The following is a 17,076-nucleotide window of genomic DNA, read 5'->3' as shown; positions in this document are numbered from 1 at the left end:
TTGATCCCTGGGCTGGGAAGATGCCCTGGAGGAAGGCATAGCAACTATAATATTCTTGACTGGAGAATCCCCATGGACAGAGGAGCCTGGTAGGCTACAGTCCATGGGATAGCAAAGAGTCACACATGACTAAGTGACTAAACACAGCACAGCACAGTGGTTCTATCATTTCATAGACATTTTTTCCATATGTTTTGACTCTAAACTTCAGTCGTCAGTTTTGTTTTCACACTTGGGGCCCAGTTACTGACTTTTATAAATTAGCTCGGGGCCTTCTCAGTACTTCATTCCTTTTTAGTGCTGAATAGTATTCCATTATATGAATATACCATGTTTTCCTTAGTTATTCACCAGTTGATGAGACATCTGGGTTGTTTCCACAGTTGACCTTTTATAGATATTGCTGATACGAACATTCACATACAACTTTTATATAAACTTATCTTTATGAAGGTATTTAACTTTTCTAGAGCATTTTATTTCTTCATGTGGATTTAAGTTACCAGCTGGTGCCATTTCTTCTCAGTCTGAAAGACTTTTAATATTTCTTGTAAGAAAGTTCAGATAGCAATAAATTCCCGCTATCTTTGTTTAACTGGGAATTATTTCGCCTTCATTTTTGAAGGATAGTTTTGCTAGATATAGAATTGTTGGTTAACGGTTTTTCCATCTAGGACTTTGGCTGTGTCATCCCACTTCTGGTGGTCCTTTATCCTTTCATATGAGGAGTCTGATATTCGTAGTTATTGTTCTGTATGTAGTGAGTCTTTTTCCTCTTGCTGCTTTCAAGATTTTCCTCTTTGTTTTCAGTTTTTAATGCTTTGACTATGATGAGCTTTGGTGTGAATTTCTTTTGTATTTATCTTGAGCTTCATAGGTGTGTAGATTAATGGTTTTCATCAAATTATGAAAGTTTCTGGCTTTCATACATTTTCCTTTCCTTTTTCTGTTGCTGGTATTTCTGCTTAATTAAAAAAGCATCACTACGAACAAAGCTAGTGGAAGTAATGGAATTCTAGTTGAGCTATTTCAAATCCTGAAAGATGATGCTGTGAGTGCAGCACTCAATATGCCAGCAAATTTGGAAAACTCAGCAGTGGCCACAGGACTGGAAAAAGTCAGTTTTCATTCCAATCCGAAAGAAAGGAAATGCCAAAGAATGCTCAAACTACCGCACAGTTGCAGTCATCTCACACGCTAGTAAAGTAATGCTCAAAATTCTTCAAGCCAGGCTTCAGCAATACGTGAACTGTGAACTTCCAGATGTTCAAGCTCTTTTTAGAAAAGGCAGAGGAACCAGAGATCAAATTGCCAACATCCACTGGATCATGGAAAAAGCAAGAGAGTTCCAGAAAAACATCTATTTCTGCTTTATTGACTATGCCAAAGCCTTTGACTGTGTGGATCACCACAAACTGTGGAAAATTCTTCAAGAGATGGGCATACCAGACCACCTGACCTGCTTCTTGAGAAACCTATATGCAGGTCAGGAAGCAACAGTTAGAACTGGACATGGAACAACAGACTGGTTCCAAATAGGAAAAGGAGTCCATCAAGGCTGTATATTGTCACCCTGCTTATTTAACTTATATACAGAATACATCATGAAAAACACTTGGCTGGAAGAAGCACAAGCTGGAATCAAGATTGCCGGGAGAACTATCAATAACCTCAGATATGCAGATGACACCACCCTTAGGTAGAAAGTGAAGAGGAACTAAAAAGCCTCTTGATGAAAGTGAAAGAGGAGAGTGAAAAAGTTGGCTTAAAGCTTAACATTCAGAAAACGAAGAACATGGCCTCTGGTCCCATCACTTCATGGGAAATAGATGGGGAAACAGTGGAAACAGTGTCAGACTTTATTTTTTTGGGCTCCAGAATCACTGCAGATGGTGATTGCAGCCATGAAATTAAAAGACGCTTACTCCTTGGAAGGAAAGTTATGAGCAACCTAGATAGCGTATCGAAAAGCAGAGACATTACTTTGCCAACAAAGGTCCATCTAGTCAAGGCTATGGTTTTTCCTGTGGTCATGTATGGATGTGAGAGTTGGACTATGAAGAAAGCTGAGCACCGAAGAATTGATGCTTTTGAACTGTGGTGTTGGAGAAGATTCTTGAGAGTCCCTTGGACTGCAAGGAGATCCAGCCAGTCCATCCTAAAGGAGATCAGTCCTGGGTGTTCATTGGAAGGAATGATGCTAAAGCTGAAACTCCAATACTTTGGCTATCTCATGCAAAGAGTTGACTCATTGGAAAAGACTGATGCTGGGAGGGATTGAGGGCAGGAGGAGAAGGGGACGACAGAGGATGAGATGGCAGGTAAGGCATCACTGACTCGATGGACATGAGTTTGAGTGAACTCCGGGAGGTGGTGATGGACAGGGAGGCCTGGCGTGCTGCGATTCATGGGGTCCCAAAGAGTTGGACTTGACTGAGCGACTGAACTGTACTGAAAAAGTATAATATTCTTATCTTATTTTTATACTTAAGCTTGGTTTGTTGGGGTTTTTCCCTGTGACAGCATATCATAGTCACAGACAATGATGGGTTAGATGTTATGCTCAAATGCTTTGGGTCAGATAATCTTATACCCTTTGCTGGTAGGAATGCAAAAACAGTACAGTCACTTGGGAAGACAGGTTTGTTTTTTTTTTTTTTTTAATTAGAGTATAGTTGCTGTACACTGCTGTGTCATTTTCTGTTATACAGCAAACTAAATCAGCCATACATATATACTCCTTTTTTTGGATTTCCCTTCTAGTCAGGTCATCGCAGACACCAAGTAGAGTTCCCTGTGATATACAGTAGGTTCTCATTACTTATACATTTTATACATAGTAATGTGTACGTATCAATCCTGATTTCCCAATGCATCGCACTCCCCCACTTCCCGTTGGTATCCATTAATTTTTTTTATACATCTGTCTCTTTGTTTCTGCTTTGCAAATAAGATTCCACACATATGTGTTAACATTATTTTTCTTTCTGACTTACTTCACTCTGTATGATGTCTATGTGTCCATGTACATCTCTGCAAATGACATAATCTTTTCCCTTTAAATGGCCAAGTAATATTCCATTGTATGTATGTACCACATCTTCTTTATCCATTCCTCTGTTGATGGACATTTAGGTTACTTCCATGTCCTGGCTATTGTAAGTAGTGCTTCAGTGAGCATTGGGGTGCATGTACCTTTTTGAATTATAGTTTTCTCTGGGTATATGCCCCGGAGTGGGATTGCTAGATCATGTGGTTCTTCTGTTTTTAGTTTTTGAGGACTTTCCATACTGTTCTCCATAGTGGCTGTATCAGTTTACATTCCTACCAGTAGTGTAAGAGGGTTCCTTTTCTCCGCACTCTCTCCAGCATTTATTGTTTGTAGATTTTTTTAATGATGGCCAGGTATATCACCAGTGTCAGGTGATATACCTCATTGTAGTTTTGATTTCCATTTCTCTAATAATGAATGATGTTGAGCATCTTTTCATGTGTTAGCCATCTGTATCTTTGTCTTCTTTGGAGAAATGTCTAGGTCTTCTGCCCATTTTTTGATTGGGTTGTTTGTTTTTTTGAAATTGACCTGCATGAGCTGCTTGTATATTTTGGAAATCAATCCTCTGTCAGATGCTTTGTTTGCAACTATTTTCTTCCATTCTGAGGGTTATCTTTTTGTCTTATTTATGGTTTTCTTTGCTGTGTTCAAAATTCTCCAAGCCAGGCTTCAACAGTATATGAAATGTGAACTTCCACATGTTCAAGCTCATTTTAGAAAAGGCAGAGGAACCAGAGATCCAATTGCCAACATCCACTGGATCATTGAAAAAGCAAGAGAGTTCCAGAAAAACATCTATTTCTGCTTTATTGACTATGCCAAAGCCTTTGACTGTGTGGATCACCACAAACTGTGGAAAATTCTTCAAGAGATGGGAATATCAGACCACCTGACCTGCCTCTTGAGAAATCTGAATGCAGGTCAGGAAGCAACAGTTAGTACTGGACATAGAACAACAGACTGGTTCCAAATAGGAAAAGGAGTCCATCAAGGCTGTATATTGTCACCCTGCTTATTTAACTTCTATGCAGAGTACATCATGAGAAACGCTGGGCTGGAAGAAGCACAAGCTGGAATCAAGATTGCAGGAGAACTATCAATAACCTCAGATATGCAGATGACACCACCCTTATGGCAGAAAGCGAAGAGGAACTCAAAAGCCTCTTGATGAAAGTGAAAGAGGAGAGTGAAAAGTTGGCTTAAAGCTCAACCTTCAGAAAACGAAGATCATGGCATCTGGTCCCATCACTTCATGGCACATAGGTGGGGATACAGTGGAAACAGTGTCAGAGTTTATTTTTTTGGGCTCCAAAATCACTGCAGATGGTGATTGCAGCCATGAAATTAAAAGACGCTTACTCCTTGGAAGAAAAGTTATGAGCAACCTAGACAGGATATTAAAAAGCAGAGACATTAGTTTGCTGACAAAGGTCCATCTAGTCAAAACTATGGTTTTTCCAGTGTAATGTATGAATGTGAGAGTTGGACTATAAAGAAAGCTGAGTGCTGAAGAATTGATGCTTTAGAACTGCGGTATTGGAGAAGACTCTTGAGAATCCCTTGGACTGCAAGGAGATCCAGCCAGTCCATTCCAAAGGAAATCAGTCCAGAATATTCATTGGAAGAACTGATGTTGAAGCTAAAACTCCAATACTTTGGCCACCTGATGCGAAGAACTGACTCATTTAAAAAGACTCTGATGCTGGGGAAGATTGAAGGTGGTTGGAGAAGGGGATGACAAAGGATGAGATGGTTGGATGGCATCACTGACTCAATGGACATGAGTTTGAGTAAACTCCAGGAGTTATTGTTGGACTGGGAGGCCTGGCGTGCTGCAGTCCATGGGGTTGCAAAGAATCAGACACAACTGAGCAACTGAACTGAACTGAACTTGGCTGTGCAAAAGATTTTAAGTTTAGTTAGGTCCCATTTATTTTTGTTACTCTAAAAGGTGTGTCAAAAAAGATGTTGCTGAAATTTATGTCAAAGTGTGTTGTGCTTATTTTTTCTCTTAAGAGTTTTACAGGATCTGACCTGTAATCCACAATCCTATCCATGCTGTTTTTGTAAAATACTAAGAAAGTTCAATTAAAGGTTGTAGTAGTTATAAATTATTTCAGCAAAATTACTTCAGTTGAGTGACATCTGACAAAGGTCACCCTGAGTACACAGAAATCGTGATTAAGATCCATTAATAACTAATGAGCATTTATTATAATCTGGACAGTTTCCAGATGACTGTATAAGGTAAGCATATCTGTTTAAACAAGAAAGCTGCATCTGGAGGGAAATAACACAGTTAACATAATTGTAACACAGGTCAAGAATCTGGAGCAGCTTATTTTAAAAATCAGTGTATAAGTAAAAACCAAAATGTTGACCAGTGAATAGTAACTGAGAGACATAGATTGTCTTTGTGAGAGAGGTAAATAAATAGGAAGATAGTGCTTCAGTATATTACTGCCTTTATTAATTTAGATTTGGCTAGATTTACTTCAATTATATTCAATTATATTTCCTCTTATTTAAAAAAAATTAAATAGTTTTGTTCCCTAAACAGACATCCTGGCTATACAAGACAACATTATGAATATTGAGCATTGGGAGTCAGCTAGGTGTAAAGACCATAGTTTATATAATCCAAGGTCTCATCCCAGCTGGGCCATCATGTATTTATGTGGTTGTATACCACTTGTAGTGGTACAGTCTCTCCAGGCCTTGTTTCTCATTCATAAAACAGAGAAAATACAGACTATTTATGCTCTTTCTATGGTGTTTGGTGAACAGGGGTTTTAATAGCCTAAGAAAAGGTCAAGTATGAGGCATTTAATTGTTGTTCTTTAGTAACTAAGTCATGTCCAACTCTGCAACCCCATGGACTGTAGCTTGCCAGGCTCCTCTGTCCATGGGATTTCCCAGGCAATAATATTGGAGTGGGTTGCCATTTCCTTCTCCTGGGGGATCTTCCCAACCCAGAGATCGAATCTGTGTCTCTTGCATTTGCAGGCCAATTCTTTACCACTGAGCCACCAGGAAAGTCCATGAGACATTTAAGCTTTTCTGAATCTGAACATGAAACCTGTATTGGCATGTAAGTAAAATCTGAGGAAACTTTCCTGAGGCTGGGAAGTAAAGATTCAGTTACAATACTAACCTCCAAGAAAATCAAGGAAACAGTTTAAGGCTGAGCCTTAGTTAGAAGTCTTCTATGGATGAGGACTGCTCCTGTGTTCTAGAACTCTTAACTCATTTTGAAAGCCAACCGCTCAGTTGTGGATTTAGAGAAAATACTAAAAGCACCAGAAACAGTATATCTGTTGCTCTGCACATTGTTGGGGAAACTACTAGCAAATTCCATTTTTACTCATCTTTCTGCCCTTGGAAAATGTTATCCCTAAGGAGAATAACACGAATAGAGAATTGGAAAAAACATATACTTCTGGTTCATTGACTAAGCTAAAGCCTTTGAATGTGTGGATCACAACAAACTGGAATATTCTTCAAGAGATGGGGATAGTAGACCACCTTACGTGCCTCCTGAGAAACCTGTATACAGGACAAGAAGCAACAGTTAGAACTGGACATGGAACAATGGACTGGTTCAAAATTGGGCAAGGAGTACGTCAAGGCTGTATTAATGTCACCCTGCTTATTTAACTTATATGCAGAGTACATCATCCGAAATGCTGGGCTAGATGAATCACAAGCTAGAATCACAATTGCTGGAGAAATATCATCAACCTCAGATATGCAGATGATACCACTTTAATGGCAGAAAGGGAAGAGGAACTAAGGAACCTCTTGATGAAAGTGAAAGAGGAGAGTGAAAAAGTTGGCTTAAAACTCAACATTCAGAAAACTAAGATCATGGCCTCCAGTCCCATCACTTCATGGCAAATAGATGGGGAAACAATGGAAAAAGTGACAGACATTTTTTTCTTGGGCTCCAAAATCACTGCAGATGGTGACTGCAGCCATGAAATTAAAAGACGCTTGCTCCTTGGAAGAATAGGTATGTCAAACCTAGACTGTTTTAAAAAGCAGAGATGTCGCTTTGCTGACAAAGACCCATATAGTCAAACCAACGGTTTTTCCAGCAGTCAAGTATGGATGTAAGAATTGGACCGTAAAGAAGACTGAGTGCTGAAGAATTGAACTGTGGTGCTGGAGAAGACTCTTGAGAGTCCTTGGACAGCAAGGAAAGCAAACCAGTCAATCCTAAAAGAAATCAACCCTGAATATACCCATTGGAAGGACTGATGCTGAAGCTCAAATACTTTGGCCACATGATGCAAAGAACTGACTCATTGGAAAAGACCCTGATGCTTGGAAAAATTGACGGCAAGAGGAGAAGGGTGTGACAGAGGATGATGATGTTGGATGGCATCACTGACTCAATGGACATGAGTTTGAGCAAACTCAGGGAGATAGTGGTAGACAGAGTGGCCTAGTGTGCTGCTATCCACGGGGTTGCAAAGAGTTGGATGCAATTTGGCAGCTGAACAGCAACAAGGAGCTTTTAACCATGTCGTATTTTCTGCTGACTTCTAGAGTGGTATTTCAAACCAAGATGGATTTTCTGGGCTTCATCTGAGAATTTATAGCCTTATTACCTTTTGGATAATTACCTGAATATAGGTATTATCCTACTGACTTTGCCTTTTGTCATGTTTAAAGTTGAACTCTTCTTTTCTGGAACACTGCCTCTAAATCTTTCCCTTTTGTTTTCTGCCTTGTTAATGGCATGGGCCCCATAATCTATAAATGAAATCTGACATTTACTATAGATTTCTTTCTCTCTTTTTTACTTTCAGGCTTCAGTGTAAGTCATTTCACCAAGCCTGTAGATTCTACCTCTGACACAGGTCTCGAATTTGTATTCTCAATCCTCACTGCTAAAGCCTTCAAGTTCAGGTTTAATCCAACCTAAACAGTGCTACCAGTAATTTTTACTTAGTATTCAGTTTTGATCCTGTTACTTTCTTGCTTTAAATCTCTCAATGACTTTCCATTCTTTACAGAATAGAGTACAAATTTATAGCATTACAGAGATACCCTTCATATAATCTGGGCTCTGTCTCTTACTTCAATTCGGACGCTGTTCCTCCTAAATCTAATTTTCCCATCTCCTCCTACCATTTATATTTGCTTTCTCTCTCTCTCTTTTTTTAATCTTTCTTCACAAGTGTTTGGGGTGTTTGTGTGTTTGTATGTGTGTGTGTATTGGTAGAATCTAGGTGGTGGGAATATGGGTGCTCACTACACAATTCTTTGAATTCTTCAGTATACTTGAAAATGTTAATGTATGCACACATATACTATTTAGAAATGGACACGCATACCCCTTTATGTACATTTATAGACTGTATCTTCTAAGCTGTCTGAGAAAAGGAATTTTTTTCTCAAGTCCTTTGCACAATACCTGAATATTTATGATGTAACCATTTCCCTGTGTTAAATTCCCTTTGTTCGAAATATCTAGGGTGGTTTCTCTTTGTCAACTAGACTCTTAGTGGTATACCTTCTTTCCATACCATATAAGAAATTTAGAATAATTTCAGTCTACTTAACTCCACTTATGTGCTGTCATCGTTCATATTTTAGTTCTATCATTGTATCTTCAATTCCATAAATTAGATTAATTATTATTTTATATAGTCATTGTTGGTTTACATTTATTTTCTTTGTACATCATTTCCTCATGCTTCTCAGACCTTCCTTCATTTTGTTTCTTTTTCTTCTTAAAGGTATAGACTTTAGAAAGATATTTTCTCTGGTATATCATTCTAGGTTGGAATTTAATTGCTATCAATAGCTGTAAACTATTATTTTATGTCTTCTGGATTGCCCTGTAGTTGAATAGGCAGCTGCCAGTCTAATACTTAAACTGTGCTGATATTCTGCCCTTTCTCCCTAGATGTTTTTAACAAGCTATTTGTCTACAGTGTTCTGTATAATGGTATAGGTTTCCTTTCATTTGATCTGCTTGGGATTTGTTGGGTTCCTGAATCTGAGATTTGTGTGTTTCATTGATTGTGAGAAGTGCTTAGCCCCTCTCCAATATTGCTCCTCCTCTATTCTCTCTTCTCTTTCATTTTGTTGCTCTAACTAGACGAATAGTAATTTCTTCAAGTCTTTGCTCATTTCTGTAATAATTTCTTTCTGCGTGTCCAGTTTGCTCTTGACCATGTATATTATATTTCTAATTCTGCTGTCCATCTATCTATATACATATATATATATATTTTTTTACTACTACAATTTATGCTTAGTTTTGTTAATCTTTGACAGTCTCTTGCTTTAGTCATTCTTTTGATACGTTTTTAATTTAACTTTACCTATAAAATATACTTTTTCACATTTTGTACAACATAATGACAACAAATAAAATCTTTGCTATGCTACTCCTAGTTTTTTCCTCACTCCTGGTGAATTTCTTTTTCTGCCTGTACTTTGTGATTTCTAATTGTTGTACATTTTCACTGGAACTTTACCTGTGGGAATTATTTTAGTGCCTGGATTTAAAGTGCCTTCTTTCAAAAAGGATTTGAATTTGTTTCTGTAAGATGCCTGAAAGCATTAATCTGAAGCCAATTAAAATCAATGCTTAGTTTTGGCAGGGTCGCATAGATAGTATGGTTTCCTGTGTCAAACCTGTATGAGAGCAATAGGAATTTTGTTTTTTGTTTTTTTAAAGAATATCTATTTCCCTTCCCCCTAGTCACCCCAAGCCAAAGGCAAGTCAATAAATTCAGCTGTTATGGATGACAACTTTGAGGTTCCTGTCTTTAATCATGTTTTTCCTGATCTGACTGACTACTTTGTAAGAGTCCTTAGGCCTTTTCTTGAACTCTTATTAAAATCCAAGCTTTCCTTTACTAGGATGATGAGAACCCAATAAGTACTTTTGTTCAGAAAAGCAAAACCATTCTCAGAAGCACAAAGGTACAAATGTCTACTTATATCTGTCCTGGAATTCTGTCACATGCATCATGAATGCACTGCCTCCTCCCTAGCCCCCAAGTGCAAGTAAGTCTGAGAAATCTTGCTTTTTTGTTTTTATTTTTCCCTTAAGCTGCCTCTTATTTTAAGCATGAAAGAAGGAGATTACACATGGAGTATTAAGTTAGTCAACCTACCTTGTCAGGTACTTAAAGACTTCAAATATTTCCTAGCTAATTTATTTGAGGTGTTTTGTAGCACTGTGATTTTTTTTTATAACTGTTATCTCTTCTAGAGTTATTTTTGTGGAATTATAATTTCCTAGAATGTTTTCCAAAGCTATCACACACACAAAAAAACAGTTACAGGCCAATATCACTGATGAATATAGACACTAAAATCCTCAATAAAATACTAGCAAACCAAATCCAGCAATACATTAAAAGAATCATACACAACGATCAAGTGGGATTTAGCCTAGGGAAGCAAGGGTTTTTCAGTATACACAAGTCAATCACTGTGATACACAACATTAACAAATTGAAGAAAAAAACTGTATGATCATCTCAATGGAAGCAGAAAAGACTTTTAATAAAATTCAACATCCTTGTATGATAAAAATTCTCCAGAAAATGAGGATAGAGAGAACATACTTAAACATAGTAAAGGCTATATATGGCAGTCCCAGAGCTAACATCATACTCAGTGGTGAAAAGTAGAAAGCACTTCCTCCAAGATCAGAAATAAGAAAAGATTCTCACCGCTTTTATTTAACATCATTTAGGAAGTCCTGCTGCTGCTGCTGCTGCTAAGTCGCTTTAGTCGTGTCCGACTCTCTGCATCCTCATAGATGGCAGCCCACTAGGCTCCACCGTCCCTGGGATCCTAGCCACAGCAATCAGAGGGAGAAAAAAAAAAGGAGTCCAAATTGGAAAGGAAGAAGTAAAACTGTCAGTTTCCAGATGACATTGTGCTATACATAGGAAATCCTAAAGATGCCACCTAAAAATGCTTATCAATGAATTCAGTAAATTTGCAGGATATACAGTTAATATACAGAGATCTATTGCATTTCTATACATTCACAATGAACAATCAGAAAGATAAGGAAACAGTCCCATTTACCATTGTATCAAAAAGAATAACTAAGGAGGCAAAAGACCTGTATTCCAAAAACTATAAGATTCTGATGAAAGAAATTAAAGATGACACAGATAGAAAGATAAACCCTGTTCTTGGATTGGAAGAATCACTATTGTTAAAATGACCATATTACTCAAGGTAATCTACAGATCAGTGCAATCTCTTATCAAAATACCAATAACATTTTTCACAGAACTAAAACAATTTTAGAATTTATATAGAAACACAAAAGTCCCTGAATAGCCAAAACAATCTTGACAAAGAACAGAGCTGTAGAAATCAAGCTCCTTGACTTCAGACTATACTGCAAAGCTACAGTTATCAAAGCAGTATGGTACTGGCAAAAAATCAAGGGAATAGGCTAGAAAGCCCAGAAATAAACCCATATTCTTATGGTCAATTAATCTATGACAAAGGAGGCAAGAATATACAATGGAGAAAAGACAGTCTCTTCAGCAAGTGGTGCTGGAGAAACTGGACAGCTGCATATAAAAGAATGAAATTAGAACATTGTCTATCGTCATGTACAAAAATAAATTCCGAATGGATTAAAGGCCTATTTAAATCCAAAAATGTTAAACTTCCAACAAGAAAACAGGCAGAACACTCTTTGACATAAATCATGGTGATTATTTTTTGGAACCCTCTTGTAAAGTAAAGGAAATAAAAGCAAAAATAAACAGATGAGATCTAACTAAAAAGCTTTTGCACAGCAGAGGAAACCATTGATAAAAAATGTATTGAATGGGAGAAAATGTTTTCAAATGATACAACTAATAAAGGATTAATACCCAACATACGTAAACAGCTCATACAGCTCAATGCTTTTTAAAAAATTTTAAAATAGCCCAAAGAAATGAATAGACACTTAGCCAAAGAAGAAATGCAGATGGCCAACAGGCACATGAAAAGATACTCATTATTGCTAATCATCAGAGGAATGCAAATCAAAACCACAAAGAGGTATTGCCTCACATCTGTCAGAATGGCTATCATCAAAAAGCCTATAAAAAAACAAATGTCTGCAAGGAGATGGAGAAAAGGGAATCCTTGTACACTGTTGATGGGAATGTAAATTGGTGGAACCACTGTGGAAAAAAGTATGGAGATTTCTCAGAAATAATATGACTCAGTAATTGCACTCCTGGGTATATATCCAAAAAAAACCCAAACCACAAATTCAAAAAAAATGCATGCACCCCAATGTTCATAGCAGCATTGTTTATAATAGCCAAAGTATGGAAACGACCTAAGTGTCCATTCTCTGATGATAAAGAAGCTGTGGTGTGTATGTGTGTGTGTGTGTGTGTGTGTGTGTATATATATATAATGGAATACTACTCAGCCATAAAAAGAACAATTTTGCCATTGTAGTCACATGGATGGACTTGGAGGACATTGTGCCAAGTGAAATAAGTCAGAAAGATAAATACTATATGATACTGCTTATATGTGGAATTTAGAAAGTATGAGAAATGAATATAACATAAAATAAGCAAAGTTGTTGCTAACAGAGAACAAGCTAGTGGTTACCAGAGAGGAGAGGAAAGTTGGGGGAGGGCAGTGTAGGTGTGGGAGAATGAGGTACAAACTATTGAGTGTAAGATAAACTCAAGGATATATAATACAATGCTAGTAATTACAAATATTTTGTAATAACTGTAAATGAAAAGTAACCTTTAAAAATTGTATAAAAGTTAAAAGAAATTTTAAACAAATAAACTAGAGAAAGTAGCAGGTTGAAAGAGAAAACAGCTAAAATCTAAAGAATACAGCACAGTGTTTTTCTAACCTCTAAATGAGTAAAAAGTGGGCTTTATAAAATAAGACATTTCTAAAGTTGAATTTCTGATTGGCTTATGTATACTTGTGACTTTTGCAAATTACTTAGTCTCTCTGAGTATGCTTTTTTATTTGTAAAATGAGGTTATATTACAAAATTTGTGAGTTCCTTTGGAGATTAGATGGCAGAAATATCGGCTGCTTAACTGAGCCCTGACACGTAATTTTATTGAGCCTTACGTTTTAGCCTAAGCACTATTCAGGATTTATCTTCACAGTAACACCCAATTTGTGGTTAGATAATTATAACACAGATATTAAGTATCTGATTAAGATCACACCAATAAGTAACAGTCACAGGATTTTAACTCAGACATTCTGACCTCAAGAGCCCAGACTTTAACCATTGTGTTCTTTGTTTTTTTAAATTTTATTTATTTATTGGCTGTGCTGGGTCTTTGTTGTTGGTTACGGGCTTTCTATAGTTGGGGCAGGTGAGGGCTAGCTACTCTTTGTCTTGGTGTATGGTCTTCTTGTTGTGGAGCACAGGTTCAGTAGTTGTGGCACACAGGGCTTATTTTCCCTGTGGCATGTGGAATCTTCCCGGATCAGGGATCGAACCTGTGTCCTTTGCATTGATTGATAAGTGGATTCTCAACCACTGAACTGTCAGGGAAGTCCTCCAGTGTGTTATTTCTTATGTTCTTAAAATTCTTTTAAAACTCAAGATTAATTTTCCGTGGAAACAGTATTAGACATTATAATATTACAAATTGACCAACTGATAGAATGAATGGCTATTTCAGTGTTGTGGATAATGTGCTTTAAATGTGCGAGAATTTCTTATTTAGTATCTTTAATAGTTTATAATCTAGTTTCTATGTAAATGCCTCCAGAGACAAGGGATTTTATTACATTTTTAAGGTAAACCATTTAATTTTTAGATAACTCAAAATATAAGGAATTTCTCTTTTTCTGTGATAAAAGTTTTGCTATCGCTACCTTTACCCATTGTTTCTAACTCTCTACCCTAAGAGAAGATTGTGAAAGGACAGTTTCTTTCATAATTTTTTAAATGTTTAGGCAAAAATCATTTCTCTTTCTCACTGTAGGCTAAACACCATCAAATATTTTATAAGCAATACATTTCCATACATGTCTCTAATGAGGACCTTTTAACTCTGATTGCATTCCAGTTCTTTTTTAAAATGTGCTTACTAGAAATTAACTTTATGTACCAGATTTTTTATAATTTTTTTCCCAAGAGTCTTATATCATTTATGTTTTAAAAAAAGGGAAATGGAGGAGAAAACGTAATTGTTCATAAATCTGAATATACTTTTTAGTCATTACTGTAACGTGCATTTGATTTATGTATTCAGCAAACACTTGTACACTGACTAGTTCTAGTTAATGTTTATTGGATTTACTATGCACCCTGCCCTTTTCTAAGCTCTTTACACATAACATTTAGTCACAATAATTCTGTGGGGCAGAGGTCATATTCACTATTTAACAGATGAGAAATATGAAGCACAGAGCTATTAGATAATTTATCCCATATCTCATGGTTTGTACTAAATCTCAGGGCCCAAACTGAGATTCAGACCTAGGCACAACCTCTGAAGTGTGTGTGGGGGGGTGTGTTTGTGTGTATAGTTATGTCTTAATCTAGGCTACTTTAACAAAATACCATAGGGACTTCCCAGTGGTCTAGTGGATAACACTCCACACTACTAATGAAGGGGGGCCTGGGTTTGATCCCTGGCCAGGGAACTAAGATTACACATACCACAACTAAGCCTGTGAGCTGCAACTCCTGAGCCCACACACTGCAGCTAGAGAAGCCCTTGTGCAGCAATAAACACCCAATGAAGCCAAAATAAATAGTAAATAAAAATATAATAATAATTAAAGGAACTACTTCTTAGCAATTAAAAAAAGAATTTAAACAAAATTTTAATTGTTTTAAATTCTTTTTGTTTAAAGAATTTAAACAAAATACCATAGACTATGGTTTTTAAACAAAATACCATAAACTAGAAATTTGTTTCTCATGGTTCTGGAGGCTGAGAACTCCAAGATTAAGGTGCCAACATGGAGTTACAATGATGGCCCTCTTCCTTGTTTGTAGACATCTTTTCACCATATCCTTACGTAACTAAGGGAGACTACCCTTATGACCTCATTACTCCTGAAAGCCTCACCTCCCAAGTTCTCTCACATTAGAGGTTCAACATATGAATTTTGGGGGTGAACAAACATTCTGTGAAATATGTTTAATAGTTCTTTTGTGTGCCTGAAAAATTATCTACCTTTTATAGTGGTTTTAAGTGTATGTCACTTATTAAAAAAATCAACTTTCGGAGCAGTTCATTTGTAATATGAGAATTTAGTAACAATAAAAACCATTCATGAATTTCAATCCTAGTTAATAACTCTGACTCTACCTATTTCCTGATGTGTAAAGCGTGCCTAATATCTGTCTCAAATGGTTGTTTTTCTTAAATAATTAATATGCATGTGTACACATATTTGTGTGTATAAATTATACTGTTAAATATGTAAGTATACACACAGAGTCTAGGACACTTGTTTACAGGACTTACAAACAGCTAAAAGGTAGCATAGCACAGCAATTATTAAGCTAGACTTTGGAACAGAACTGACTTACTAGCTGTATGACCTTGGGCAAGTTTCTTAACTTCCCTGTGCTGTAGTTTTTTTTTCTGTAATATAGGTATAATACTTGTTACAGGGCGGTTATGAGGCCTAGTGAGTCAAGAAAGTCCTTAGATCAGGACTTACACCTTGTAAAGTAGCTATATAAATTATAAAATGGTATTATTTTGTATCAGTATATAACATAGTATCTGTATTTTTGTAAGTTCATTAACTTGGTGTGGATAAAACACAAAATAGTGAACTTCAATATGAGGAATTTTAGATATGTGGTCAAATTATTAGATGTGTTTCAACAATAATGGATTATCAAGAATAATTAGAATGTTATATTTGAAGTTTTTGTTTTTGTTTACAAATAAAAGTACCATGGTATGCTTTATGAAAAGCAGTGGACTTAAATTTTTGGTCTTCCTACACCCCCTACCATCATAGTTGAAAATAAAATGTGAAGGCTTTATGCATACACTTAGATTATTACTTAATTAATGCTAGTATGATATTTGAAGTACCCTTAGTCCTGTTTATAAGTAATTATTTTAGTAGAGTTTGTTTGAGAATGCTTTATTTTCTAACTAATCAGGTAATAAGTAGGGAATTTAGTTTAATTGTTGAACAGATTAGTCAAAATGATTTAATTATAAAGTAATTGTGCTAGTAAAACTTTGAACAGTGATTAAACTCAGCTTCAGACTCAGGATAGTCACTTCTATAGTATCCTTGGCAGGTGGTCCTACAACTCCACTTGAATATTTTCCTGACTTAAATTCTCATATTATCTGTAAGCGTGAAAGTGAAGTTGCTCAGTCGTGTCCGACTCTTTGCGATCCCATGGACTGTAGTCTACCAGGCTTCTCTGTCCATAGGATTTTCCAGGCAAGATTACTGGAGTGGGTTGCCATTTCCTTCTCCAGGGGATCTTCCTGAGCCAGGGATCAATCAAACCCAGGTCTCCTGCATTGCAGGCAGACGCTTTACCCTCTGAGCCACCAGAGAAGCCCATATAATAAATTCTCATATTATCTGTAAGCATAAGGAGATTCTATTTAAATGACTTTAAGCTTATCTCAAACTTTATAATTCTTTATTCTTTGAAAATATTAACTTGCAATTTTAAGCAGCAATTCATCCTAGTAAATAATTTTTAATGTGCTGCTTGACTTACAGATTGCCCACGGACTCCAGATACTCCCAGTAGTGACTCTCGTTGTTCCACCAGCAATAATAGGTTGATGGCCTTACAAAAACAATTGGATATAGAACTTAAAGTAAAACAAGGTGCAGAGAACATGATACAGATGTATTCGAATGGATCCTCAAAGGTAAGTACAGTAAATAAATGCAGGCGTATACAGTTGATTCTTGTTATTCACAGATTTCCCCATGTGTGATTTAGCCTACCTGATAAAATTTATTTGAAACCCAGAATCAGAATTTGTGGCACTTTCACAGTCATTTGTGGACAGGGTACA

At 36.6% G+C, this 17,076-nt stretch overlaps 1 protein-coding gene across 3 annotated transcripts in view; it reads left to right on the top strand.

Annotated features, from left to right (window-relative positions):
• Positions 1 to 17,076, top strand: part of PKN2 (protein kinase N2) — a 134,622-nt gene that overhangs the window by 54,097 nt on the left and 63,449 nt on the right. For all 3 annotated transcript variants that reach the window (XM_061411356.1, XM_061411355.1, XM_061411357.1), the window contains exon 3: positions 16,772 to 16,926. In XM_061411356.1, coding sequence (XP_061267340.1) covers positions 16,772 to 16,926 — 155 coding nt within the window. The remainder of the gene's footprint in view (positions 1 to 16,771; positions 16,927 to 17,076) is intronic.

Source organism: Bos javanicus, chromosome 3, assembly GCF_032452875.1.
Source record: "Bos javanicus breed banteng chromosome 3, ARS-OSU_banteng_1.0, whole genome shotgun sequence".
In the NCBI taxonomy this organism is placed as follows: domain Eukaryota; kingdom Metazoa; phylum Chordata; class Mammalia; order Artiodactyla; family Bovidae; genus Bos; species Bos javanicus.
The sequence above is the reverse complement of the archived record's forward strand: the minus strand, read 5'-3'. Positions and strand labels throughout refer to the sequence as shown.